At 42.3% G+C, this 23,313-nt stretch overlaps 8 protein-coding genes across 10 annotated transcripts; 4 read left to right on the top strand and 4 right to left on the bottom strand.

The window, feature by feature from the left end:
* Positions 1–1,894: 1,894 nt before the first annotated feature.
* On the top strand, positions 1,895–3,325 carry LOC108604138 (maker223). The gene is made up of 2 exons (XM_017993447.1): positions 1,895–2,985; positions 3,048–3,325. The coding sequence occupies exons 1-2, from the start codon at positions 1,929–1,931 to the stop codon at positions 3,227–3,229; spliced, it is 1,239 nt and encodes a 412-aa protein (XP_017848936.1). The 5' UTR covers positions 1,895–1,928; the 3' UTR covers positions 3,230–3,325.
* Positions 3,326–4,097: 772 nt separating this feature from the next.
* LOC117134622 lies at positions 4,098–5,550 on the bottom strand. The gene is made up of 3 exons (XM_033294091.1): positions 4,952–5,550; positions 4,370–4,892; positions 4,098–4,314 (listed from the first exon to the last, which is right to left on the bottom strand). Exons 1-3 carry the CDS (start codon positions 5,501–5,503, stop codon positions 4,136–4,138), a joined length of 1,254 nt encoding a protein of 417 aa, XP_033149982.1. The 5' UTR covers positions 5,504–5,550; the 3' UTR covers positions 4,098–4,135.
* Positions 5,551–5,718: 168 nt separating this feature from the next.
* On the bottom strand, positions 5,719–7,235 carry LOC108601499 (CG31300). Its single transcript, XM_033294012.1, has 3 exons — positions 6,621–7,235; positions 6,029–6,557; positions 5,719–5,956 (listed from the first exon to the last, which is right to left on the bottom strand). The coding sequence occupies exons 1-3, from the start codon at positions 7,173–7,175 to the stop codon at positions 5,772–5,774; spliced, it is 1,269 nt and encodes a 422-aa protein (XP_033149903.1). The 5' UTR covers positions 7,176–7,235; the 3' UTR covers positions 5,719–5,771.
* Positions 7,236–8,119: 884 nt separating this feature from the next.
* On the top strand, positions 8,120–10,367 carry LOC108604674 (vacuolar protein sorting-associated protein 33B). 2 transcript variants are annotated; one of them, XM_017994225.1, is made up of 4 exons: positions 8,120–8,268; positions 8,325–8,425; positions 8,474–8,801; positions 8,859–10,367. In XM_017994225.1, exons 1-4 carry the CDS (start codon positions 8,206–8,208, stop codon positions 10,299–10,301), a joined length of 1,935 nt encoding a protein of 644 aa, XP_017849714.1. In that variant the 5' UTR covers positions 8,120–8,205; the 3' UTR covers positions 10,302–10,367. The 2 variants fall into 2 exon arrangements, with proteins under 2 accessions (XP_017849714.1, XP_017849715.1); XM_017994226.1 differs by lacking the exons at positions 8,120–8,268; positions 8,325–8,425 and adding an exon at positions 8,443–8,460 and having other exon boundaries at positions 8,517–8,801.
* On the bottom strand, positions 10,317–11,497 carry LOC108604675 (neugrin). Of its 2 annotated transcripts, XM_017994228.1 has the most exons (2): positions 11,296–11,474; positions 10,317–11,240 (listed from the first exon to the last, which is right to left on the bottom strand). In XM_017994228.1, the coding sequence occupies exons 1-2, from the start codon at positions 11,378–11,380 to the stop codon at positions 10,375–10,377; spliced, it is 951 nt and encodes a 316-aa protein (XP_017849717.1). In that variant the 5' UTR covers positions 11,381–11,474; the 3' UTR covers positions 10,317–10,374. The 2 variants fall into 2 exon arrangements, with proteins under 2 accessions (XP_017849717.1, XP_017849716.1); XM_017994227.1 differs by having other exon boundaries at positions 10,317–11,497.
* Positions 11,498–11,567: 70 nt separating this feature from the next.
* LOC108604082 (mediator of RNA polymerase II transcription subunit 28) lies at positions 11,568–12,185 on the top strand. Its single transcript, XM_017993356.2, has one exon. It carries the CDS (start codon positions 11,618–11,620, stop codon positions 12,146–12,148), a length of 531 nt encoding a protein of 176 aa, XP_017848845.1. The 5' UTR covers positions 11,568–11,617; the 3' UTR covers positions 12,149–12,185.
* Positions 12,186–12,218: 33 nt separating this feature from the next.
* LOC108604081 (transcriptional regulator ATRX homolog) lies at positions 12,219–17,395 on the bottom strand. Its single transcript, XM_017993355.1, has 4 exons — positions 17,271–17,395; positions 14,815–16,934; positions 13,840–14,724; positions 12,219–13,780 (listed from the first exon to the last, which is right to left on the bottom strand). Exons 2-4 carry the CDS (start codon positions 16,880–16,882, stop codon positions 12,699–12,701), a joined length of 4,035 nt encoding a protein of 1,344 aa, XP_017848844.1. The 5' UTR covers positions 16,883–16,934; positions 17,271–17,395; the 3' UTR covers positions 12,219–12,698.
* A 1,023-nt stretch (positions 17,396–18,418) lies between these two features.
* On the top strand, positions 18,419–23,185 carry LOC108604108 (nuclear factor related to kappa-B-binding protein). Its single transcript, XM_017993390.1, has 3 exons — positions 18,419–19,597; positions 19,656–22,577; positions 22,636–23,185. Exons 1-3 carry the CDS (start codon positions 18,476–18,478, stop codon positions 23,161–23,163), a joined length of 4,572 nt encoding a protein of 1,523 aa, XP_017848879.1. The 5' UTR covers positions 18,419–18,475; the 3' UTR covers positions 23,164–23,185.
* Positions 23,186–23,313: the final 128 nt, after the last annotated feature.

Below are 23,313 nucleotides of genomic sequence, written 5' to 3'. Positions count from 1 at the left end.
CGTGGTGCTCTTGTATTATGCACCATGAGAAATACATACATATCTTCCTTGGCTAATACGGCTAAAATAAAAGTAATAAATGGCCTGAACGTGACTTGGCATTTGTGTGCCTGTCATTTGAGCCCAACTTTCTCTATCTCTCTCTCTCTCTCTTAATGCTTGTATCATGGGAGCTATTTTAAGTTTTAAAATCTGCCTGACATTTAATAGCGTAGAGCAAGAGTCTGAGTGAGCATTTGATTGCTCTTACTCAAGTGGTCTGCTTTGAGCCACGATTGCATTTTATTATGATGGTTAACACAAGACTTGTCTCAAGTTCCACGCTGAGTTCCAGGAATATACATATGCTCTAATTCTAAGTATTGTATTTTTGTTAGAAACTCAACAATATTGTAGATGGTCTTAAACCAGTTTAAGCAACCTAAACGTCATGTCACAACTTTACCACATGCAAAATAATTCACTATGATTATATTAATTAATCATTATTTCCCTGCACATCGCTCTAATTCGAAAACTAATAATAACATTCCAATTCGTTGCGATTAACTTTCCCCGCAACACTGACAAATTGCTAAACTTTGGCCAACTAAGTATGTACATAGAAGCTGAGCAAGTTTGCCAAGTTTACTGTATGCCGCTTAGCAGCTTAATGAATGCCATCGATTGATTTCAGCCCCAAATGAGCTGAAATAAACAAACTATTAACCGCTTGCACATTGGGGTAGTACCAAGATCTAACGTTATTTCAGATTACGCAATTCCACATCGTTTATCTTTTAGCAGTGGAACTTTTTATCTACCCAATAGCAATGACCTTTGGAGTATATTGAGGATATGAATATATTTCACAATTTCATGCAACTTTTAATACATTTCGACAAGTAATAGGTACAAGTATTAAAAACACAATCTGAAGCTGTCGATTAATTTTATATCTTATCGAAATAAAGGAAACTCTTGTGAAATTTCATTTATGTAGCTACATCGTTACTCTTCATATGAGAGTGAGTACAATTTGCATGATATCTTATCTTTTGCAATTCTAACCGGATAACAGGTTTTAAAATTGCTTATCAATATCAATAGAACAAAATAAATATTTTCTAATTGCTATCAACGTCATTCTCCAAGCACATATAAATATTTAAATAGTTATCTAAGTTGACTAACACACTCAGTCAGATAATCTGTCAATAAGTCAACAAAATTCACTACTACCATAGCATAGCATAGTTATTCCCAATCGAATTTACTTTATATACATACCTATTAATTATTTTTTCCAATTTATTATATTGAATGATAATATTTACTAAATGTCTTCTAAGCTTTATAGTCTGACGTAACGCAACTGTTTTTAGCTGAGGTATTTCGTTTGCCTAGCTTTACAAGCATGTGTTTGCTTAAATATATTTATGTTTTTTTTTGACGGCAAGCATGAGTAGTATTATTATTAGACAGCTTGCAAAAACTGGCTTGTTTGCTATCAGCAGTATAGGGCAATCAACTGAGTACCTTATAAATTCAATAAACAGAGAGAGCTTTCAAGCTCTATGCTCTTTTGAACACCTAAGCATGACTGTCAAAATTGCATCAACAGCTCACTAGCTCAGCTGATCATAGCCGACAGCAGGTAAAGAGCGCAAACGAGCAGATAATGAGCTTTCATTCAAAATAAATCTCTGCTTTTGCTTCCAGGGTGGATTGCAATATAGAGCGCTGTGCAATGGGTACTGAAGGTCATCATGAGTAGATTCTGTTTAGGTTTGCAGTTCATGTCAATCACACTTAACACTAATTTTATAATTGGGGACTGCTATCTCTGAAAGCTTTGCTATAAAAGCTAGCTGTATTTGGTATAAATACAAGTTTTTGGCGGTCTACCCTTTAGTTTGAATTTATACTTAGAGCTTAGCTAGGTGAATATGGCAACAAGTGAGGAATGCTGTAATGCGGATGAGTTGGAAGCACCAGCGTGGATAAACACTGAATTTTTTCAAAATGTGCTGGCTCAGCATCTAAATGAACCCGATATAGAGGTTAAAAAGCTGACAATATCTCCAGCGAGTGTGAAGGGCGATCATTATGCCAGCGTCATGTTCCGGACAACGTTGGAGTACACTACACGGCTGGGGTCTTTCTCGAAGTCGCTTATTATAAAGACATTACCTGAACAGGAGGGTCATAAAAAGGAACTGCTGGGCGATTCGCATATATTTGCCACCGAAATCGCCATGTATACAAAAATACTGCCAATGTTTGAACAGATATTACGTCAAGCCGGCGATGAGACAACACTCTGTACATCCTGCATATACTACAGCCTAGAGCCGCGCAATGTGATGATCTTTGAAGATCTGGTTTCCCAGGGATTTTCCGTTGTACGTGGTAGACCTGCGAACTTGGCTGAGCTAAAGGCAGCTCTGGGAAAACTCGCCAAGTGGCATGCAGTTAGTTTCAAGCTGCTTAAGGAACAGCCTGAATTGTTTGATGAACTCAAATATGATGTGTCGACGTTACCTAACTTCATGGAGCAAGAGGTTATGACTAAGTCGTTGCCAAATTTCATCCAAATGCTGGGTGAGGTTGATGGCTTAGAGCAGTATCAAAAATATTTTGAGCCGCTCCGCGACAATTTAAACCAACGCTGGCTGAACGTATTACGTGAATATCGTGAAAGCCGTAAGCCAGATGGTTACTACGTGCTCTGCCATGGTGACTTTCATTTGCGAAATATGATGTTTAAGGATCTGGAATGCATGCTACTCGACTTTCAAATGTCCTATGTCTCCTCAATGGCAAATGATGTTATCTACGCCATATATATGTTATTCAGTTTTGAACAGCGCCGCGATAATTGCGATGAACTTATTAACTACTACTTTGAAACCTTGTTGAAAACATTGACAAAAATTGGATATGAAGGACATGCACCATGTCTGGCAACGTTTCGTAAGCAGCTTTTCGAAAAGAGGCACAACAGTAAGTTTAGATTTATTAAAAAAAGTTGTAGAGCTTTAAGTTAATTGAGCCTTGTTCTTTAGGTATATTCTTACTCGTTACATTCCTACCTTTTATTACGTACATGCGCAATGGTGGCGATGTAGCAGATCTGGTGGAGGACACAGAAAAATCCAAGGACCTATTATATGAAAAGGAGTACAGGAGAGAGCTTGAATATCAATTGCCTCGCATGGTAGCGCTGGGGTTCTTTGAGGAAGCATAGCATATTGTTATGGAAAAACGTTTGGTTGTGAATGATAATAATTTGTTTTTAATGAAGTCTAAAATACACTCTTATAATTGCTAATAATTATTAAATAACTATTATCTACTAAATATATTTCCTTTTTTTTTTAATGCAACACACGTATTCAATTTGATATAATTATAATTTATCATAGCTTACATGTATAACAGATTATAATTTAGACTGAAATACTGGCAAAGAGCAAAGGTATAAAGTACGTGCTAAGATAAAAAACTTGTATTGTTTCTGACTTCTAAAACAGCGATTGTTACTTAATGAGAACGACGTAACACCCTACGCCTTGCATAATAATTTGTTTTTTTTAATTATAATTGCTAATGATAGCCTACAACAGCTTTATATATACATTTGTACATATAACTATGAATTTTCCGTATGTCAGAACTTATCTCTTAATAAGGCACCCTTCTCTCTCGTTCTCTATTGCTCTATTTCTCTCTCTCTCGCTCTCGCTCTCGCTCTCTCTCTCTCTCTCTCTCTCTCATTCTCTCTCTCTCTCTCTCTCTCTCTCTCTCTCTATCTTTCTTTCTCGCATTTTACTTTAATAATACAAACACAAACAAATATAACAATTCTGTTGATTAGAATTGTGTTTCTGCTAATAAGAGCTTAAAATAGTCAAATATCAAGGCTGACACACTTATCTTGTTCAAATAGTATGAATGCTACTAGCGCAGACAAGTCACATTGAACAAAATGACTGACATTGTAATTGACTTTTTCATGATCAGATTTTATAATTATTACAAATTATTGTTAAGCTTACATACGACAATTATAAAACAAATTCCACTATTCAAAAATGTATTGATCTAAAATTTAAATGGTTTCATGTTTTTATCTAAATTGAATTTTATAAACTTATTTCAAGTAACCTAATTTTTCAAATCGTGGCAATATAATCTTTGCTTCTTCTATAAAGTCTTTTGAAAAGTACAACTTTTGGCGCACTTCCTCATTCGTAATGGCAGCCGTTAACGCTGATGCATTTGTTCTCATGGCGCAAATTAAGGGGAAAAATGTTGAAAATAAAAATAAATCTGCAAAGATCAAAATTAAATGCGATTCAAAAATGTTTACCAACTAGAAGCTCACCATATTCTTTATGTCGTCCCATTTGTGCCCAAAGCTCGTCCAATTTTGGAAGCTCACCCTTGTAGTCAATTTTTTGAAGAGTTTTGACAAATACGCTGAAGTAAAAATTAATCAATTCCTTGTAATTATTATGACGGTCGTTCGGACCCATTAACATATAAATGGAGTAGATCAAGTCCATGGTTATAGGACACATGTTGCTTATTTGAAAGTCCACCAGCATGCAATCTTCCAGGTTACCATTGCGGTGCTTAAAAAGCATATTGCGAGCATGGTAGTCGCCATGACTCAGCACATAATAACAATTAGCTTGACGGTTCTCCCTATACTCCTCCAATGTTTTCCTTGTCTGCTCCAGGTACGTGCTTTCAATGCTTTTAAAGTATGGTATATATTTTGTTAGCTCAGGCACTGATTCCAAAAATTTTAAAAATTGTCGCATGCCATCTTTAACAAAGGGATCATCTATAATATTTGGCATGCTAAACATACCATGCTTAAATTCTTTTAAAGAATCTGGTTGCTAAAAGTATTGAGAGCAAGATTAAATATGAAGCAAATTGATAAAATACTCATGCCTACCTCTTGTTGCACATATAAACTAACTGCATGCCATTTAGCAAGCTTCGAATATGCCGCTTTGAGTTCATCCATAGATACATCACGATCTCTGATGACACTGTATCCCTGCGGCACTAAATCCTCAAAGATCAGCAGCTTCTGCGGCTCTAGGCTGTAGTACAAGCACGGCACACAAAGTGTAGTCTCGTCGCCTGCCTTACGCAGTATCTCCTCGAATTTGGGCAGAATTTTACTATACATACCAATCTCAGTTTCAAATACATAAGAATTTCCCAACATCTCTTTCTTGTGACCTTCTTGCTCTGGCATTGTTTTGCATATCAATGCTTTGGAGAACGTCCCCTTCTGGGTCGTGTAATCAATGATGCCTCGAAACATAACACTCGCATAATGATCCCCCTTTGCACTTGCCGGAGAAATTTTGATGTCATTGACCTTCAGCTCTGGCGCTTTTTCATAGCTGGAGAGAACTTCCGTAAATAATTGCGCATTTAGCCACGTTGGTGGCTCCAATTCATCATCATTGTATTCAATATTAGCCTTAGACTCCATTTTGCTTACACTTGTCAATTAGCGATCTGTCCGTACCCGCCCGTAGATAGAAGTTAACTAAAATACTTGGACTGAACGCCACTATTTAAATGCTTATTTTACGAGCTTTCAAAGCTCACACTTGTGAAATCAAAACAAAAGCGTAAACAGAAAGCTTATTGCAAGTACTTGAAAACTAAAAGCTGATCAGTAAAAAACAAACAAGATTATTGAATAGTTATTTACTTTATCTTTGATTATTTTTAAAGAGCTAGTCACAAAATGTCTACTACTTTTCATTTAAGTAGCCCAGCTTTTCATATCGAGGCAGCAGCACCTTAGCATAGTTAATAAATTCATCCGTGAAGTACAGGCTTTGGCGTATATCTTCGTTTTGCAGTATATCAGCCGGGTCAACAGTATTTGTTCTCACGCCACATAGCATTGGCAAAAATGTTGTAAGCAGAAAGTATTCTAAAAAATAAAACAAATATACATACATGTTTATGAAAAAATGATTAAATTTTAACATGTTTTACAATTTACCATAATACTTATGCTGCGCAACTTGTTCCCAAATTGTATCCAAGCTTGGAAGAACACGCCTAAAACCAATTTTTTTCAAAGTCTCAATTAATTCTGAGTAGTAAAACTTAAACAATTCCTTGTAACTGTTACGGCACTCATTGGGACCCATTAGCAGATACACAGAGTAGATCAAATCGATTGTTATGGGACACAGGTTGCATATTTGAAAATCTACCAACATGCAATCTTCCAATTGTTGATTGGTTTTGTTGTGTTTAAACAACATGTTCCTTAGGTGAAAGTCGCCATGACTAAGAACATAGTACCCACCAGCTTGACGATTTACTCGATATTCCTCCAATACTTTACTAAAGCGATCGATGTAAATAGTCTCAATACTTTCAAAGTATGATTTATATTTTGCCAGCTCTGGCGTTTTATCCAAAAAATGTATAAATAAACGCATGCCGCTCTTCATAAATTGATCCTCTAGAAGATTTGGCATTGCCATGAGTCCATAACTATACTCTTTTAGAAAATCTGGATTCTGGAGACAAATAACCTTTTTATATTTACTTTACAAAAAGAGACAATTTAAGAGAGCATTCACCTCATCTTGAAGTTTGAAACTAGCTGCATGCCATTTGGCAAGCTTCGAATATGCCGCTTTGAGCTCATCTATGGTCGCAGAACGATCTCTAATGACTGTATAACCATCTGGTAATAAATCTTCAAAGATCAACACTTTTCGTGGCTCCAAACTGTGGTAGAGGCAAGCCACAGAGAGCCTAGTCTCGTCGCCTACCTTCCTCAAGATCTCTTCAAACATCGGCAATACCTTAGTATACATACCGACTTCGGTCTCAAAAATTTTGCAATTTCCAAGCATACCCTTTTTGTGACCCTCTTCTTCAGGCATTGTTTTGATTATCAACGATTTGGTGAATGTGCCATTCTGTGTTGTATAATCTATTTTAGCACGAAACATAACGCTTGCATAGTGATCCCCTTTGGCAGTTGCTGGAGACATCTTTACATCGATGACCTTCAGCTCTGGGTCTTTTTCATATTTGGCTAGAACCTCCGCAAAGAACTGTGCATTCAGCCATTTAGGTGCATAAAGCTCATCAGCATTAAAGCTTTCAATATTTGTTGTTATCTCCATTTTAAGTGTAATTATTTAATTAACTATCGCAACAAGTCAGCTGCACATCAAACACTGAGGTGTCTCTTTTCATTTCACAATTATTTTAACAGTTGGAAAGCTTGAAAAGCTCGTGATGTACATTGATATATTTTTCTCTCTTGCGAAATACATTTATTTCATTGAGGCTAAATCTCAATCAATTCTCGCAAATATAGAATTCAGATGTTGAGGAATTAGTATTTCGCTGACAAAAAGAATTTATTTATTTATTAATTGTGTAAGGCTAAATTCAAACCCATATTTCGCTCATTTTTTAATGTAAATACTCGTATCTAATCAAAAACCACTATACTTCAAGTGCATATACTATTTCCTATATTTACTTTTTACTTACCTAATAAATATACACCCATTTCAGAAATTAGTTAACATAACTTAATTATGAGTATTATTTGTATGTACGTTAAATTTAAATTTGTACACCTCAGTCCGTATTAATATCATATATATAATTATAAATATAATTATAAATATACATTTCCATCGACCTGCACAACTATTATTAGAGCCTAATAAGGTTTGAAATTTTAACTTAAATATTGGACAGCATGAGTTTTTTTTGTCATAACGTGGTCAAAGACCACCCGATTTAAGATTCTAGAGAAGAGTTTGTTTTTCTCGTATTGAATCTACAAAGAAAGTTGTATCATATCATTTTGGATTTCACAACAGTAATTTATTGTCGGTCGTTAGTCAAATTTATTTGGCTTATATACAACCTTTTAAACTACAAAAGCTGTTAGTATACATATTTAAATAAAAGTCTTAATAACAGCACTGTTCTGTTTTAAAGACATATAATTTTATTTGTTAACAATAAGTAAATATGTGTGTGTTATACACTTGTGTTTTCCAAATTTCTAAAGCTGCTAACAACATAAAGCAACCATAATAAAGCTTTTAAAAGCAAGTTGGCAGTTCCCAATAGCACAGCTGTTTTTTTTAAAGAGTAACAAAAAATACGTAAACAAAACATTTTGCGAAATAAATGGATGCAAGTGTGACGTTGGAAAGGAAGCTGCAGGGATTTCAGTTAGTAGCCCAGGAAAAGGTGAGTTAAGGCAGCTTAACTAAGCTATGAATTACAAATATTATATTCCTCTACAGTTGCAGGCCATACTATGCTCAATACCGGGTAAAAAGGAGCTCATTTTGGAGCCAGAGCTAATTAAGCCGCTGGAACATGTTTGCACCGCTTCATGGCTAAAGTAGTTGCTAAAGATATGTATGCACAATATTAATGGTAAATATTCTAGGCTCAAAGGCATACAACGCATTTACAAGTATGATGTCAAACAGCGATTGCCACGATCCGCGGATCAGGTGCACATTTATATGATACGCAGTCAGCTGAGCACTTACCAATCGCTGCTGCGTCAAATGCAGCCACTGGCTATGGAAACACCTCATGAGTCGACCGACATGGCCCTGCAATTGTTTCACATTATCTGTGTACCCAGCTGCTACGCCTACTTTCATATGCTGCTCGAACAAGCTGGTCTCTGGGGACTGGTGCAGCTGCATCACTACAATTGGGACTTTATATACCTTGATCGTGGTGTGCTTAGCCTGGAGCTGCCCAATGTAAGAGTACAGTAAAGTAACAGGAATGGTTTTAAGCTCATATATTTGTACTTCCAGCTGTATGAGTGTCTTTATCTGCAAAACAACACCTCAGGGCTGCCAGCTGTGGCACAGAGTCTGCGGCTGTTGCAAATGCTCTGCGGCAAGCCCACAGTAATGCTGAGTTTTGGCAGCTACTCGACGCAATTGGTGCAACTCTTGCAGGCTTTGGGATCTGTGCCGGAACCCAGCACTGCCGCTGACTTTGGCGCTTGGATTATTATAGATAGAGATAGGGACTACGCCTCTTCCCTGTTGACACCTGCTATTTATGCTGGGTTGCTTTTGGAAGTATTCCAGCTTCGCGCCGGCGAAATATTGATTGACAATGCCCAAAACAAAATAGAAAGCCAAAAACTGAAACTCCTGCAGGGGAAGATCCCAGGTGTAACGCCCAAAGGCAAAACAAGCGTCATAAGACTCAATTCAGCATGCGACGAGATATATGGAGACATCCGTTATAAGCACTTTGCACAGGCAAGCAGCTTAGTGCATGCCCAAGTCAAGGCGCTGGGACTTGAACTTCAGAAACTCAACGACTTGCAGCTGGAAGAAATGCACGATTATGTGGCACGTAAATTACCTAAACTAACTGAGCTGAAGGCCAAGGTTTTGCTGCATCTAAGTGCCTCGGAGATTGTTATACAGATGCTAGGCAACTATCGCCGCTTACAAGCGCTGGAAGAGGACATACTCAATAATGTCTCTCGCAAGCGCCTATTGACTGAAATCGATGAGCTACTGACCACCGATGGACAACGCTATAATACGCTGCGTCTGTTTTGCTTGATGCACTTGTGTGTGGGCGTTGTGCCCGAGGAACTACAAAGTTTTGCACGCAATTACTGCAACTTGTTTGGGCACCGGAATTTAGGCGTCTTTCAGCAGCTGGCCCAGGCGGGCTTGTTACCCATGTTGTTGTCCGACCGCAAAACTAGCACAAAGTTGCTCGCCAATTTGCCGCTTCCCAAATTTCAACAAACCGAATTTCAGGCAAATGCCAATCGACTCAAGCTACTCACATCCAGTGAGGATGCGGCTGAAGCGAATGCAGCATCAAATCCTCAGTTGGTACTAAGCAAATCTTGTCCTAGCTTTGTATTCAATGGCATGTATATACCGTTGGCGGCACAGTTATGCTCCATAATGCTCAACACAAACAACGCCGAGCAATTAGCCAACAAATTGGCTATGATTGAGGGCTTGCAGTTGTCTGTAGCTGGACAAGCGTATACTCCCAAGTCGTATGCGTCGCAGTTCAAAGCTGCAACAACCATCGTGCCCAGCGATGTTTTTCCATTGCGCCAACGTAATTTGTTTGTGTTTGTGATTGGCGGTGCCAACTACGCAGAGATAGCTGCCTGTGATTTTGTGGCCAAGCTTTCTGGCGCCCAAATAACTGTTGCCTCCGATTCAATCTTAGCAGGCAGTGATCTAATCGCTGCCGCCTTCAACAACTGAATCTTGTTATTTTGTAACAAACTTTGTATGTTTATATATTTGAAATACACTATAAAGATAGACGTTAAAGCACTCATCGCTCGTTACCCGTCATGCCAGGCACACGATACAAAAACTCGCCATCATCATCATAGTATGCATCCTCTACGCGATATGTTGCGCCAGCTTTATACAGCTTCCGTGGTATTACGATGCGTTCCTTTACTCGACTCATTTCATACTTGCGCTGATCTTCAGCGCTGACCACAATTTCGCTGCGCTCAAATTTTTGGACATAACTAGGCAACGGGCCAGTGCCATTGGGATTGGGCAGCGGCTGCTCAAGATGCTCTTGGACCAGATGTGAGTCCTTTAACTCCTGCAGACGCATCTTTCGCTTGTCCTTTACTTTTGACAGTAAAAATGTTTCATTTTCAGCAGGTGCAAGGGATAGGCTGTCCTGTTGTTTTGGCTCCAAAGCAATCTGTTTATTAGCTGGATTTCCCAGCAAAGCTCGAAACTCGTTTGCTCGCGGCACTGGCAACTCTGGCCTTATTGCCCATTTTTCTGGCATTAGCTGTTCCAGATCTTGTCGTTCTCGTTGCGCAAACTTTTGTAGATGCTGCCACAACTCTGGCGGCACTTCGGCACAGTCCCCAGCTCGTAGTTGCGCCCAATTATGCATGACATTGGCATCATGGGCAAGTATGCGTTTAGTGCTGCGTGGTCGCCACTTGGCACGCAGCACCTTCTGTACAATATCGGGTGTAGCTGGAAAACTCTCCGCAAGTCGCTCTAAGCTCCACTCTTCAGCATCGCGTTCGTGCAGCAGACGCATTTGCTCCTTTTCAGCATAGAGCAACAAATTGGGTAATTTCGCATCCCTAAAGTATTTATGTTTTATCATGAACTGGCGTACACGATCTTTTTGGTTTTGGCGCTCTGCTTCGTATTGTTGGTCTGTTTGATGAGTGGACATAAAATCTGCTTCATTGTCAGCATAATCTTCGCTTACGTCGAGTCTTTGCTGCTGTAGATGCTCCAGTTGATAGCCGAGGCCTGGATTGGAACGTCTCGGTACGCGCGCTAGCAGACCCCATTGTGTTGTATAAAAGCTACGAAATATTAAACGTGCACTCATTATTGCATTATTTAACAATTGTTATTTCTTTTGACTGCGAGCAGCTGTTACGCTTTGGGTAGACACGCGAGTATCGAAATCGGTTATCGATTGTTTTCTCTATAAACAACAACCCTATTTACTAAATAGTACGACTTGTTTACGACTGAAAAAATAAATAATAAAAAAAAACATTAATTAATAAAAGTAATAAATCATGTCTACACCTAGCAATGAGGCCGGAGGAGGTAATTTAATGGATGAATTCGAGGAAGCCTTTCAAGCGTGTTTGCTGTCGCTTACCAAGCAAGAGCCGAATTCCGGCACCAACAAAGAAGAAATTGAGTTGGAGGTGCAAAAGACAACAAACCGCTTCATTGATGTAGCACGTCAAATGGAAGCATTCTTTTTGCAAAAACGATTTCTCGTCTCCACGCTTAAGCCCTATATGCTCATCAAGGATGAGAATCAAGATTTGAGCATTGAAATACAGCGCAAGGAGGCGTTGTTGCAAAAGCACTACAATCGTCTGGAAGAGTGGAAGGCGGGTCTGGCGGATAATCAGCAAGGCATGGGCGTACACAACCGTCCAGCTCCGCCCAATATGCAGCCCATGCCTGGTCCTGGGCCAAGACCCGGCATGATGGGTGGTATGCCACCGGGCGGCATGCCGCCAGGACAACAGCATCTAATGCAGGCGCAGCAAATGCAGCAACTTCGAATGATGGGAAAACTGCCGCACAAGTAATAAACTTTATATATATATTAAACTCTAGAAATAAGCTGCTTTCAATAAAATATTTTATCATATTCTGTGCCATTTATTGTTATTTTGCTGGATGTGTACTTCGATTTTTATTATTTATTTTTTTTGTAGATCTTTGCAAAAGATCGCGTATAGTAGCTAATAAATCTAGACATACATACATATATAACTCATTATATGTTTCTGTAAATCGTTAATGGTATCTAGTGTTATTTCTAAAAGTATTAGGAAAGTGTAAAACATATTTCGGCTTAAGACCTTTTTATAAACTTATGGTTGGGCTATATTTATGTGTTTTTATTTTTTAGCTGAAGACGAAACCAAGGGGTTGACTTCAATGTTAATAAGACATCAATTAACTATAAATAATTCCAAATGATAAAAAGACATTAATCGATATGCGCGCAGTAGCTCTAGGCAAGGCGCGTCTATAAATTGTAATCCTTTCAATTTTCCTGTCAGTCACTGTGTGCGCACTGTTCATCAAACATACGTCATATATCTCCCCGGTATACATTTAAATATGTCAGATCTAATCAATTTCATATACCTTGTCCGCCTCGAATCCCTGCGCACTCACACTAGGTACAGCCGCGCCCGCAGCAGCCGTCTGTCCAGTTGAAGCTTGATTATAGCCGGCTGCCGATGGATTTTGGTTGGCATACAGCAAAGGATTCATGTACATGCCGCTGGGATGCACAATGTGCGTATGCAGCTGTAGCAGATCCTTATACATGGTGGGATCACCATTGTTCATCTCATTGTACAACTGCTGCAAATAGCTGGGCACCAGCTGTATGACCTGGTTTTGAGTGAGCTCTGGATGATCTTTGGAGATTTTCATGTTAAGCAACTGCAGGAGTATGTCCGAACGGAAGCCAAAGATCTTATTCGAAGTTACACTGCCAGAGGCATTGCCAAATTGACTGGCAACCTGCGTGCCAAAAGCATTGCGGTCATAGCTCATATACTGCGAGGCCTGCACAGCGCGCGTTTTTTCTGCCTCGTACTCGGCCCAAGCGGACTTGCGTTCCTCCTCAGTTAGATTCTCATGCTCCTCTTGCTCCAGCAATGAATCATGCTCATGATATTTAAATATAAGCTTCTCATGCTCGGTAAGCAGCTCGGCAAAAAGGCGATCTTTGGGCAGCAGCGGCATCTCGCGCTCAACGCTTGGCTTCAGCTCATATGTATACAATTCCATCAAATCTGTTTGATTATAATGCCTAGAGATCTGTTGCTCATCGATGACGCGCTTGGCAGTCGCCTGCTTTGCCACCTGACGCTCATAAACCTTTTGTTCCATGGTGCCCATGGCAATGAGTCGATATATGTAGCAAGGCTTCACCTGGCCAAAGCGATATACTCTAAAGATGCTCTGTGTATCATGCGAAGGATTCCAAGAGACATCAAATATAACCACACGATTGGCTGCCACCAGATTAATGCCCAAACCGCCAGCGCGTGTCGAGATGAGAAAGAGACGCGCACGTAAGTTGGTGGCATTGTTGAACTTCTTGCACATCGCCTCGCGCTGCTCGACACTGCAAGAGCCATCCAAGCGAAAGTAGTCCTCACCAGGACTCCAACACCCTTTAAAGTTGCCCACGTCGCCTGAGAAAATAAAAGACAAAAATGTAGTGCCAAGTTGTTGGTTTGATTTAATAGCTTACCCTCAAACTCGTAGCCCTTGGTGTTGCTATCGACAAGCGAGAGAAAATGCTCTATGACGTCCAGAGATTGCAGCGACTGCGAGAAGACCAACAGCTTATCGCCAATGGCCTCACACTGTTGCAACAGCCGCAAGAGCATAAGCAACTTGGGGGAATGATTAACATTGTTGAGCTCTCTTTCCTCTACAAACGGCTTCCACCATTCAGATGGATCATCTTTCTGCACAGCTGCAGCACCGGCCAAGTACTCCACATCGGAATCGCTGTCTACTAAGCCAGAGCGCACGCCATTGCGTGTCTTGCGACTCTTTGCTTTGCTGCCGCCTGCGGCATTTGTGTTTACCAACGTAAGGCTAGCATCGGACTTGAACGATTCGCCGCTTTCGGATGAATTGGACATTGCCTCTTCCTCGTCAGATTCATCGCATATAAAACCCTCTATATCTGAGTCATCATTGCTTAACAAACGCTTGGCAATTACGTTGTCGCTATTCACGCGCAAGTTCATTGGATGCGTCCAGATGCGTCGCAAGTCCTGAAAGTCCTGAAACAACCGTGCACCCTTGCCGCATATATCCGAGCTACCTTGATCACGATGCGTAGTCATGTAATAACCATAAAGCTGCTGCTGCAACTCCGACAACGTAGTGTACACCACATACTCATGCTTTGGTGGCAAATAGGGAGCCAACACGGAATAGTCACGACGCTGTATGCAACCTTCAAGCAACTTGTGCAATATGTGCGAGCGATGCTTCATCAGACGCAAGTCACGCTCTGTGGAGTCTGTATACTGACCATTGCTAATCGGATTTACAAAGCGATTCATATACTCCTTGTATGTGCCCAGCAGATTTGGCTTAACAAACTGTATCATGCAATAGTCTGGAAAAATAAAATAAAATGTTGTTTAGAAATATTTTAAATACAAATTAAACTCTCGTTAACCCGTGGCGTGGTTTATGATAAACTCACATTCTTTGAGATTATTCTGCAGTGGCGTGCCCGTGAGCACAATGCGTCGCTTGGTGCGCATACGAGTGACCGCCTTGCTAATGGAGGTCTTCTCGTTTTTCAACAAATGTCCTTCATCGCAGACAACCATATCCGGTCCGGGATCCACTAGCGCCTGTTGCAATTGTTCTCGCTGCTTTTTACGCAAACCCTTGGCCTTTTCATTGGCCAAAATACGATACATATCATAGCCAAGTATGCAGACGCCACCCTCCTCATACCATTCGTTTAGCTTGAAGATACGCGTTGGTTTGTCCTTGTAACGTGAAATGTCATATATTTCAATATCCTTGCGATGTGCAAAGCCCATCCAATGCACAAACTCTCGTGCCCAATTGTTAACAGTGCTGAGCGGTGAAATAACCAGGACACGCTCCACGCCAGTGCGTCGTGAATTGGTCAACAGCGTGTGGGAGAGTGTTACAACCTGTAGGGTCTTGCCCAGACCCATGCAATGAGCCAATATGCAGCCGGAGCCTGGACTTTTTTCGCTCTCCTTGAGAGTTTCAAAGCAAGCCTCCCACATGAACCGGACACCCGCCACCTGATGGGGCTTTAGCTTCTTAAGCAAGCCCTTGTCCACCTGCAGCAGCGCCTTTTTTGATTTCTCATCAAAGTCCAATATGAGCTCGCTTATCTCCACACTCTCCGATTTGACAAAGATGCGATTGTAAAGCTTTTGTCGCTCCTCAATACGTTTACGTCGATCATCCTCCTCTTTGGCCGCTTCCTTGGTGCTCAGATCCAAATCCTTAGTCTTGATAATTTTCCGTATATGCTTGCGCTTATTTTTGTTCTTCTCATCATCGCCATCATCGCTATCGCCACTGGAATCCTTTTTAATACGTCGTCGCTTCTTTTTCTTTTTATCATCTGGCTCAAAATCGGAAGAATCGTTCCCAGAGACAGAGTCTTTCTTGCCGGCAAAGCTGCGACGCTTGCGCTGCGGCATTATCTCACTGTCACTGCTCTGGCCAGCTGCTTCCTCGTCGGATTGCTTCTGTCCTTCATCTTCATCTTCCGCTTCCTGCTCTTCGGCTTGTTCTGCCTTGTAATCAGAATCGTCGCTATTGCTGTCACTTTCGCTTGCATTTTGCTGTCGCCGCCGCTTCGAGGTGCTTGCTTGCTCTGTATCTGAATCACTGCTCATGATGCGCTTTGTGTTAACGGTTTTTCTCGATTTATCAGTAGGAGCTGGTGCTGCTGTTGCTGCTACTTTAGGCAACTTAACACGCTTCACGCGAACCACACAGTGCCTAAGCTTTGGCGTTGATCTCTTTTGCTGTCCCTCTTCCTTGTCACTGTCTTGCAGCAGCTGGTGGAGTTGACTTTGTTTGGTACGATGTGCTCTCTTGGCGTTTCCTTCACTTGTCGCTTTGCTTGAGAGAGACGACGAAGTTGAGACAGTACGCGTTACACGTAAACGTAAACGTCGCGCTGCGGGATTTACAAGAACCACTTCATCCGCAGATTCGTACTCGCTTTCGCTTAGCTCGATAATGGAAACGTTTTTGTTGCGAGTGCTGCGCGCTGGCAGAACAGAGACGCTAGGTCTTCTTGATTTCTCGCTGTTGTTGTTGATGCTGCTGTTGTTATTGTGGATGCTTGCGTTTTTTGCCAATATTGATGTATTGATACTTGGCTGCGCCAGCAATTTTTCCAGCGGCACAATGCTTATCTTAAATTCTGGCTTGATTGTAACGGTAGTTTGCTCTTCGCAGCTGCTGCCGGCGTCGTTTAGCGTATTAGCTACTACTGCTTTATTTCCGTTAATACCATTGCTTTGGTTGCTTGTGCTGTTGCTGCTCGCTTCATTTGTTTTTGTTGAGTTGTTCTCTTTGACATCGTCGCTCGTTTCGTTTGTCTCTGCTTGCTTGGTTTGTCTTGTTGTTGTGCTTTTTGGGTTCTCGTCGTTGCTGTTGCTGTTGTCGCTGCCGACGCTGGGGTCGCAGTCGACGTCGACGTCCGCTTGATTGATCAAAGAAGTTGCAGCTAATGTCTCCCGAGATTCCGACTTTTCCTCTCCCATAGGTAACAGAGTATTGTTGCTCCTCTTCGTTGCGTTGCAATTTCAAACAAAACTAAAACCAAAAAAGAACTAAATTATTCTCTGCTTTTTGTTGCCATTTTCTCTTTGCAAAGAAAAAATTCTTCTTCACGTTCACCCCGCTCGCGCTTTCGGCTTTTTGTTGCACTCTGATTTTTCTCAATTTACTACATTAAAATCGATATTGTTTATGCCATGCGTTCAATCTAACACTGCATTACACATTTTTCTTTGATAACTTTATATTCTTTTATTTTAAATTAGTTATTTTCTCAACATTCCACCGCCGCGCTTTTTGGCACAGACGCGCACACACAAACACACACACACACAAACACCTGAGTACATACACATGCGAATCGCAACTCACCTATTGCAAATTTGTATTGTATGCATTTTAACAGCCGTTCGGATCTACCTTATAGATGAATTATAAATAATTAATGCTTAAATCAATCACAATCAATAGCACTTGAGAAAAAAGAGTATTTGCAGCGCGCATCACACACACATACATATATGCAAATCGCGACTCTCCTATAGCGAGAGCGGTGACCCTCAAACTGCTGTACAATGACTCTCAAACTGGCGCAGTGTGTCTAAAACCGAGGAGTGGATTCACCAGTGCTGCTGGGCATTTTTTATGAAAACAGGCTAGATTGGCTAACATTAAAAAAATAAGTTTAAACTTATGTTAAAACAAAGTAATGAGATGAGCAATATCTTTAACTCATACATGATCGATTTACTACTACACAAAATTTTGATAACACTTTCCTTACTAAATTAATGAAACAAATTATTGCTGATTAGCTTATAAATATGATGAGATGAGAAATTATGATATTGTTGCACACCAAAGAACGGAAAGGATACACCAACACATCAAATGTTGGTTAAATTCTCATGTTTCTGCATAATAATGCTGATAATGATTGTATAAGTATTGATAAAGTTTATACAAAAGCAACCCGTTACAATGCCCTATGTTTTGCAATTATTTGTAATCTGTCTTGAAATTAAATTATTAATTATTATTAAGCGTATTTATTTTTAGTTTATTTTAATCAACTGAAATATCTGAGGAGATACGAATATGTAAATGCATATAAGCTAAAAACACGTAATGATCGATTATAAACTCACAAAGTAGTTTTGCTATACTTATATCAGTTGAATTTGATCGATTTTCCTCCTTCAATATCAATAACTTGCTTGTGTACAGTTAGAAAATCCGCTAACATTAATATCTGACAACAATATACTGTAAGGCTTTTCAAAAAGGCTAAATATAATTGATAAATTTAGCTGGCAACGCTGCGAATGGGAAAAATCACGTAATCGTTCACACTACAGTTACTCGAATCGAATGGGCTAAATTGTTGCTCGATAAGTCGATACAAACATGCTGTCTGCGAGCCGAAGAAGAAAAGCAATAAAAAAGAGGAAAACAAGCAGCAAATATGTTATATGAAAATTATAAATTAGTGTAGAGAAAAAATTTACCTAGTGTAAGAAGAGAAGTGACGCTGCATGCGCTAATTGAGTGAAAACTTAAAAAAAACTCAAGTAGCAATGAACAACAACAATAACAACAGGCTATATGCGGACTCCGAGGAGGACGAGCTCGAGTTAAGCGAATCTTATAACATCAACGAGAATGCCAATGGTCGGCTGAGCTGCAGTAGCAGTGCCAGTGACGGCAGCAGCAGCAAATCAGGCAGCAGCTCTAGCAGTCAATCAAGCGACGAGGACGATGACGAAGATGCATCAGATCAGGATATGAACACGGATTCAAATTCCGATGATGCCATTACAACACAATCCGATGAGCTGGAGCTGGCTCAGCTTAATGCATGTCACACCTTCCGATTGCCGCGTGGTCTCTGCGAAAGTGCAAGCATCTTCCACGAATTCTTCTCGGTGGAAACCTGGCAAATGTTGCCGCAGAATCTGCAGGCACTACTGCAGCCACTTCTTCCCAATTATGCTCCAATGCTGACACCCACGCAGGCTGTAGCAGAGCAGCAGCGTACATTACTACAGTTATTTAATGGAGGCTTGCAGAGGTTTGGCGAATCACCGCTGCTACGGTTACAGCGGCAGCTGGAAGAGGGCAGCCTGCGTCCAGATGTGTTGCAGCTACGCCTTAGCATAGAGCGCTCCCAGCGACGCGAGCGTCGCTTCCAACAAGCGGAGCGTCTCAGTCGACTAGCCAAAGAACTGTTTCTCTCACGCGAGCAAATGTTGCAGCAGGCTTACAACACGTCGCCGCCTTCAGAAAGCGAAAATGATGCCGTCAAGGCGCTGCCTGTCTGTCGGAAGCGCAAGTTGCCCACACTACAACGTGAAAATAAATTCTGTATGGAACGTGCGCGTAAACGCTATTGCCGCGAGCTTGCTGCACTATGTTGCGAGTTGCAACTGCAACCAGGTGACATAAGCGCAGACGAGGAAGACGAGGCAGTGTCTCTTATGCCAGGAGAGTGGCAGCTTAAAACAGATGCAGCTTTTTCCATGCGCGGGTCCAACGCAGCGGATAAAAAATGCATTTATAGCACGTTCTTCAAGCGACGCCAGGACCTGGATGATGAGCAAGTGTTGCGTGGCATGCAAATGGATAAGTTGCAAACACTTAACGACAAGAATTTCAAAAAATATTTACGAGACTACAAGCGACGGAAACTGCAATACGCCGTAAGCAAAATACCTATACCATGCCTGCCTAAACAATTAACGTATATTATATTTTTAGGAATTGCCAGATTTTGATACAGTGGACATACGCTTGCGAGATATTTGCACTCGTGCGCAGTTTGTGGGCAGCTTTAAGCCTGGACGTAAGCCCAAGGCGCTTACGGCGCGTCTCAATCACAGCGCCAATGAGCCACCGGCGTTGGTGCCAATTGGTGGCCCAGCTACAGTAAAACTGGAGACCAAGAGCGAGTTGTTAACGGATGAGCCACAGCAATTGTATGGCCGCGATGGACTTGCGATAGAAGGCGAAGAGGAGGAACAAGTGGAAGTTGAAATGCCTGCAAGCAGACCAATAACAATTCTTACGCAGCTGCCCAAACTGGAGCCCATTGCAGCGCGTGCTTCGCCGAAAGCTTTCATTAAGGCCACAACTGGCGCACACATCACAGGTAGTCCCACACGCGAGCTATTGGTGGGCGTGGCAGCTGCCACACGTGCACATGCCTGTTTTTTCTCGCTGTTGCGCGACTTGTTTGTCTCCACGCCGCAGCATCGTTTGACTTATGCTGAGTTGCAAGCACAGCTAATCAAGTGGCGCACCGAGCAAAGCCTAACGCCGGATTGGATACGTCAATTACCAGCAGATTGTACGCAATTACTGCAGTCCGCTGTCGGTTTTTTGTCAGGTGACTTTACAAAACTGCCGCAGGAATATGTGCCTTACATAGAGCATAAAACGCAGCTGGGCATTTATCAATGGATTGGCGCTGGACGGGACTCAGATGCGCGTCTGCAAGCGCTCTGCCAGTTCTGGCTGCAGCGCCGCAAGGAAGATATAGTGTTGCTGCAGCCCATGCAACAGCAACAGCCCGTTGTAGACGTTACGCCCACGCCGCCGCCACGTTGCCCCACCAGCTGGACAGTGCGAGTGGCCACACAGTCGGAAATGCTGGAGTTTCAGCGTCAGGAGCGTCTGCGTTTTGAGCAGCCCCAACGTCCCTTTACGTACCGCATGCATGGCTACGAGAGCGTTGTGGGTCCGGTCAAGGGTATCTATAGTCAGAGTATGCCGCTCAACAAAGCACGCGGACATGCTGTCATGGTAGATGAACGTCCGCCGTTTGTAACCATCTTGACGCTGGTCCGTGATGCCACTGCCCGTCTGCCCAATGGCGAGGGCACGCGGGCTGAGATTTCGGAGCTGTTGAAATGCTCGCAATACATCAATCGTCTAGCAGCGGAAAACGTGCTGCAGACCATTGTGAGCGGTGCCTTGGATCGCATGCATGGCGGCGTTGATCCTTGCGTGCGTTACGATGCGCGTCGCAAAATTTGGATCTATTTGCATCGCAATCGCAGTGAGTCTGACTTTGAGCGCATGCATCGCCAGAATCAGACGCTTGTGAAGCAGAAGCAGCAGCAGCGTAAGCAGAACAAGCCAAAGAAGGATGACAGCGTTGAGGTTATATCGGATCAACTGTTAACGCCGTCGCCGCCGGCTTTAGTGGCCGCCAGTGCTGGCGCTCCGCCAGTGCTGAAGCAGCAGACGCTTCAGCTCAAATGCCCGCCTGTACCGCCGCTTAAATATAATATACCGCCTGCCACACCAGTTGCTGCCCCACAACCGCAATTGCTTGCTGCCACACAAAAGTCGCTGCTGAAATCAACGCAGCGCAGTGGTATTGTTACCATAGCATCAACAGGAGCATCGCCTAAGCTGCAACAGCAGCAACAACAACAACAGCAATTAACGCATACCACGCCCATTTTGGTGTCCACACCCACGGGACTGCAAACGGTGCATGTGGCAGCAACGCCTAACAAAAAGGTGACTATTAAAAAGCCCATGCTCTTCAACTGCGCAACGCCTGAGCAACCGCAACAACAACCGTTAGAGCAGAAGGTATCGCCAGTGCGTCAGCAAATGCCCAAAAATATTATAAGATTGCTACCAGCAGGAGCAGCGCACAGTGTTGCAACTGCAGCAGCAACAAATGTTATTACTACAGCAGCTGTTACGATGGCCAACAAGCCGGCAGTTTTGCAAGTGCCACATAAAACTGCTACAGGAGCTGTGCAAATTTTAGGACCACGCATGCTAGCCCAGACAACTGTGCGTCCATTGCAGCAAAAAATCGGTGCGGTGTCCATAGTTAGCCAGAGGCCGGCGACTAGCATTGCCACTAGTACAGGCACGGGCACCATTGTTAAAATGTCGCCACAAGCATTTGCCACCCTGCAGCAGCAGCAGCTCAAGCAGAAGCAGGCAGCTAATTCCACACAGCAGACAGCGCAGCAACCACAGCAGCAACAACGCATTCTTGTGGGAAACACTGCCATTTCGTCGAACAAAAATATAGTATTTCAGGCGCTGCCCAAGGCAGCAACAAAAATACTCAATGCCAGCAACAGCAGCCAAGTCAAGCCGCTGGCCACTGCGAATCTCTCGCCGCAGCAGCAACAACGGATTGTACTGCAGAGCTTCAAGCAGCCGTTGGTGAGCTCCAGCGCCGCTGCACAAACCCAAACGACAACGCGTATTATACGTACCACACCCGCAACAACTGTCACGGCCACGCCTACAGCAAACAATCAGATCATAACCCTGGATTGTTTGTTGCAAAAGTCAACGCCTGGAAAACTATTAACCACAACCGCTGGAAATAATATTATTCAGCTGGGAAATGCCAGTGGCACCGGAAATATTATTACATTGGCATCAAGTGGGCAGCAGCAGAAACCGCTGCCAGCAGGAGCAACACGCATTGTGACCGCCGGTAGTCAAGTCAGCATGGTGCCCAAGATTATAGGAAAGACTACTGTGGTGCCCGGTAAACCGTTAATGCTGCAAGCCAAGACACTCAAGTTGAGCACTAACAACACTGTAGCGCAGAACACAGCAACCACAGCAACCGTAGCAGCAAAGAGCACCGGCCAGAATATTGTCATCGGCGGGCAAACGGTCAAACTGCAGGGCGCGGTAAGTTATGGAACTTTAACAAAGTTTATATATTTATTTATTCTACTTTTGCTTACAGTTTGCTGCCCATAAAGCCGGTGGGGGCACCATGCAAACTGTTATTATGGGCAATCAATTGCTGCGCTTAGCTACCAGCACCAGCAACACAACAGCCAGCAACAGCAGCAATACGACCAACAGCATTGTAAGCGCGCCGAAGACATTGCTCATTGGGGGCAGCACACAAGCCTTGCGTCTGGGAAAAAATATATTGCTAGCTACCAGCGGCACCAGCAGCAGCAGCAACAACAACAATGCTACAACAACAACCACGGCGAGCGCAACAACGCCTGGCAATAATCTTGTATTTGCCGTGCAAGGCAATGGAGGCCAGTTGTTTTTCTCACCTGGACTCCAAGGTGTGAACTTAAAACCATTGTCCAATATGAAAGTAATACCCATGTCTGCGGCCACAACTATAACCACTGCCAGTGGCGCGAAGCTTTCAAATGTTACGGATACCGTCACGGTGGCTGGCAAGGCATTGAACGCCAAGCTGTTGCCCACAGCTGTGATTAAGACAGCGAGCGGTGGGCATGGCAATTAAGCGAAGCAAGCAACAGAGGCTTGTTAATTACTTTGTTTAACGCAACAATTGTTTGGATTTAATATTAACAACATAATGCTAACATTTATAGTTTTAGTTAAGGTTTAACAGTTTTCTTAAGCAAAAAGTGAGTACCCATAATTTTTTGCG

The sequence above is a fragment of the Drosophila busckii genome, chromosome 3R (genome assembly GCF_011750605.1).
Source record: "Drosophila busckii strain San Diego stock center, stock number 13000-0081.31 chromosome 3R, ASM1175060v1, whole genome shotgun sequence".
Lineage (NCBI taxonomy): Eukaryota > Metazoa > Arthropoda > Insecta > Diptera > Drosophilidae > Drosophila > Drosophila busckii.
Note: the sequence above shows the minus strand (reverse complement) of the source record. Positions and strands in the feature narration are given on the sequence as shown.

What these genes read in the sequence shown, in the direction of transcription:
- LOC108604138 (XM_017993447.1), top strand. Translation starts at nt 1,929, where the DNA reads ATGGCAACAAGTGAGGAATGCTGTAATGCGGATGAGTTGGAAGCACCA. An exon ending in TTTCGAAAAGAGGCACAACA is followed by an intron (nt 2,986 to 3,047) that starts GTAAGTTTAGAT and finishes CTTGTTCTTTAG; the next exon opens with GTATATTCTTACTCGTTACA.
- LOC117134622 (XM_033294091.1), bottom strand. Translation starts at nt 5,503, where the DNA reads ATGGAGTCTAAGGCTAATATTGAATACAATGATGATGAATTGGAGCCA. An exon ending in GTTTATATGTGCAACAAGAG is followed by an intron (nt 4,893 to 4,951) that starts GTAGGCATGAGT and finishes CAATACTTTTAG; the next exon opens with CAACCAGATTCTTTAAAAGA. An exon ending in GGGACGACATAAAGAATATG is followed by an intron (nt 4,315 to 4,369) that starts GTGAGCTTCTAG and finishes TGATCTTTGCAG; the next exon opens with ATTTATTTTTATTTTCAACA.
- LOC108601499 (XM_033294012.1), bottom strand. Translation starts at nt 7,175, where the DNA reads ATGGAGATAACAACAAATATTGAAAGCTTTAATGCTGATGAGCTTTAT. An exon ending in GTTTCAAACTTCAAGATGAG is followed by an intron (nt 6,558 to 6,620) that starts GTGAATGCTCTC and finishes ATTTGTCTCCAG; the next exon opens with AATCCAGATTTTCTAAAAGA. An exon ending in TGCGCAGCATAAGTATTATG is followed by an intron (nt 5,957 to 6,028) that starts GTAAATTGTAAA and finishes TTTATTTTTTAG; the next exon opens with AATACTTTCTGCTTACAACA.
- LOC108604674 (XM_017994225.1), top strand. Translation starts at nt 8,206, where the DNA reads ATGGATGCAAGTGTGACGTTGGAAAGGAAGCTGCAGGGATTTCAGTTA. An exon ending in AGTTAGTAGCCCAGGAAAAG is followed by an intron (nt 8,269 to 8,324) that starts GTGAGTTAAGGC and finishes ATTCCTCTACAG; the next exon opens with TTGCAGGCCATACTATGCTC. An exon ending in TGCACCGCTTCATGGCTAAA is followed by an intron (nt 8,426 to 8,473) that starts GTAGTTGCTAAA and finishes TAAATATTCTAG; the next exon opens with GCTCAAAGGCATACAACGCA.
- LOC108604675 (XM_017994227.1), bottom strand. Translation starts at nt 11,421, where the DNA reads ATGAGTGCACGTTTAATATTTCGTAGCTTTTATACAACACAATGGGGT.
- LOC108604082 (XM_017993356.2), top strand. Translation starts at nt 11,618, where the DNA reads ATGTCTACACCTAGCAATGAGGCCGGAGGAGGTAATTTAATGGATGAA.
- LOC108604081 (XM_017993355.1), bottom strand. Translation starts at nt 16,882, where the DNA reads ATGGGAGAGGAAAAGTCGGAATCTCGGGAGACATTAGCTGCAACTTCT. An exon ending in GCAGAATAATCTCAAAGAAT is followed by an intron (nt 14,725 to 14,814) that starts GTGAGTTTATCA and finishes TTATTTTTCCAG; the next exon opens with ACTATTGCATGATACAGTTT. An exon ending in CAAGGGCTACGAGTTTGAGG is followed by an intron (nt 13,781 to 13,839) that starts GTAAGCTATTAA and finishes TTATTTTCTCAG; the next exon opens with GCGACGTGGGCAACTTTAAA.
- LOC108604108 (XM_017993390.1), top strand. Translation starts at nt 18,476, where the DNA reads ATGAACAACAACAATAACAACAGGCTATATGCGGACTCCGAGGAGGAC. An exon ending in GACGGAAACTGCAATACGCC is followed by an intron (nt 19,598 to 19,655) that starts GTAAGCAAAATA and finishes TTATATTTTTAG; the next exon opens with GAATTGCCAGATTTTGATAC. An exon ending in CGGTCAAACTGCAGGGCGCG is followed by an intron (nt 22,578 to 22,635) that starts GTAAGTTATGGA and finishes TTTTGCTTACAG; the next exon opens with TTTGCTGCCCATAAAGCCGG.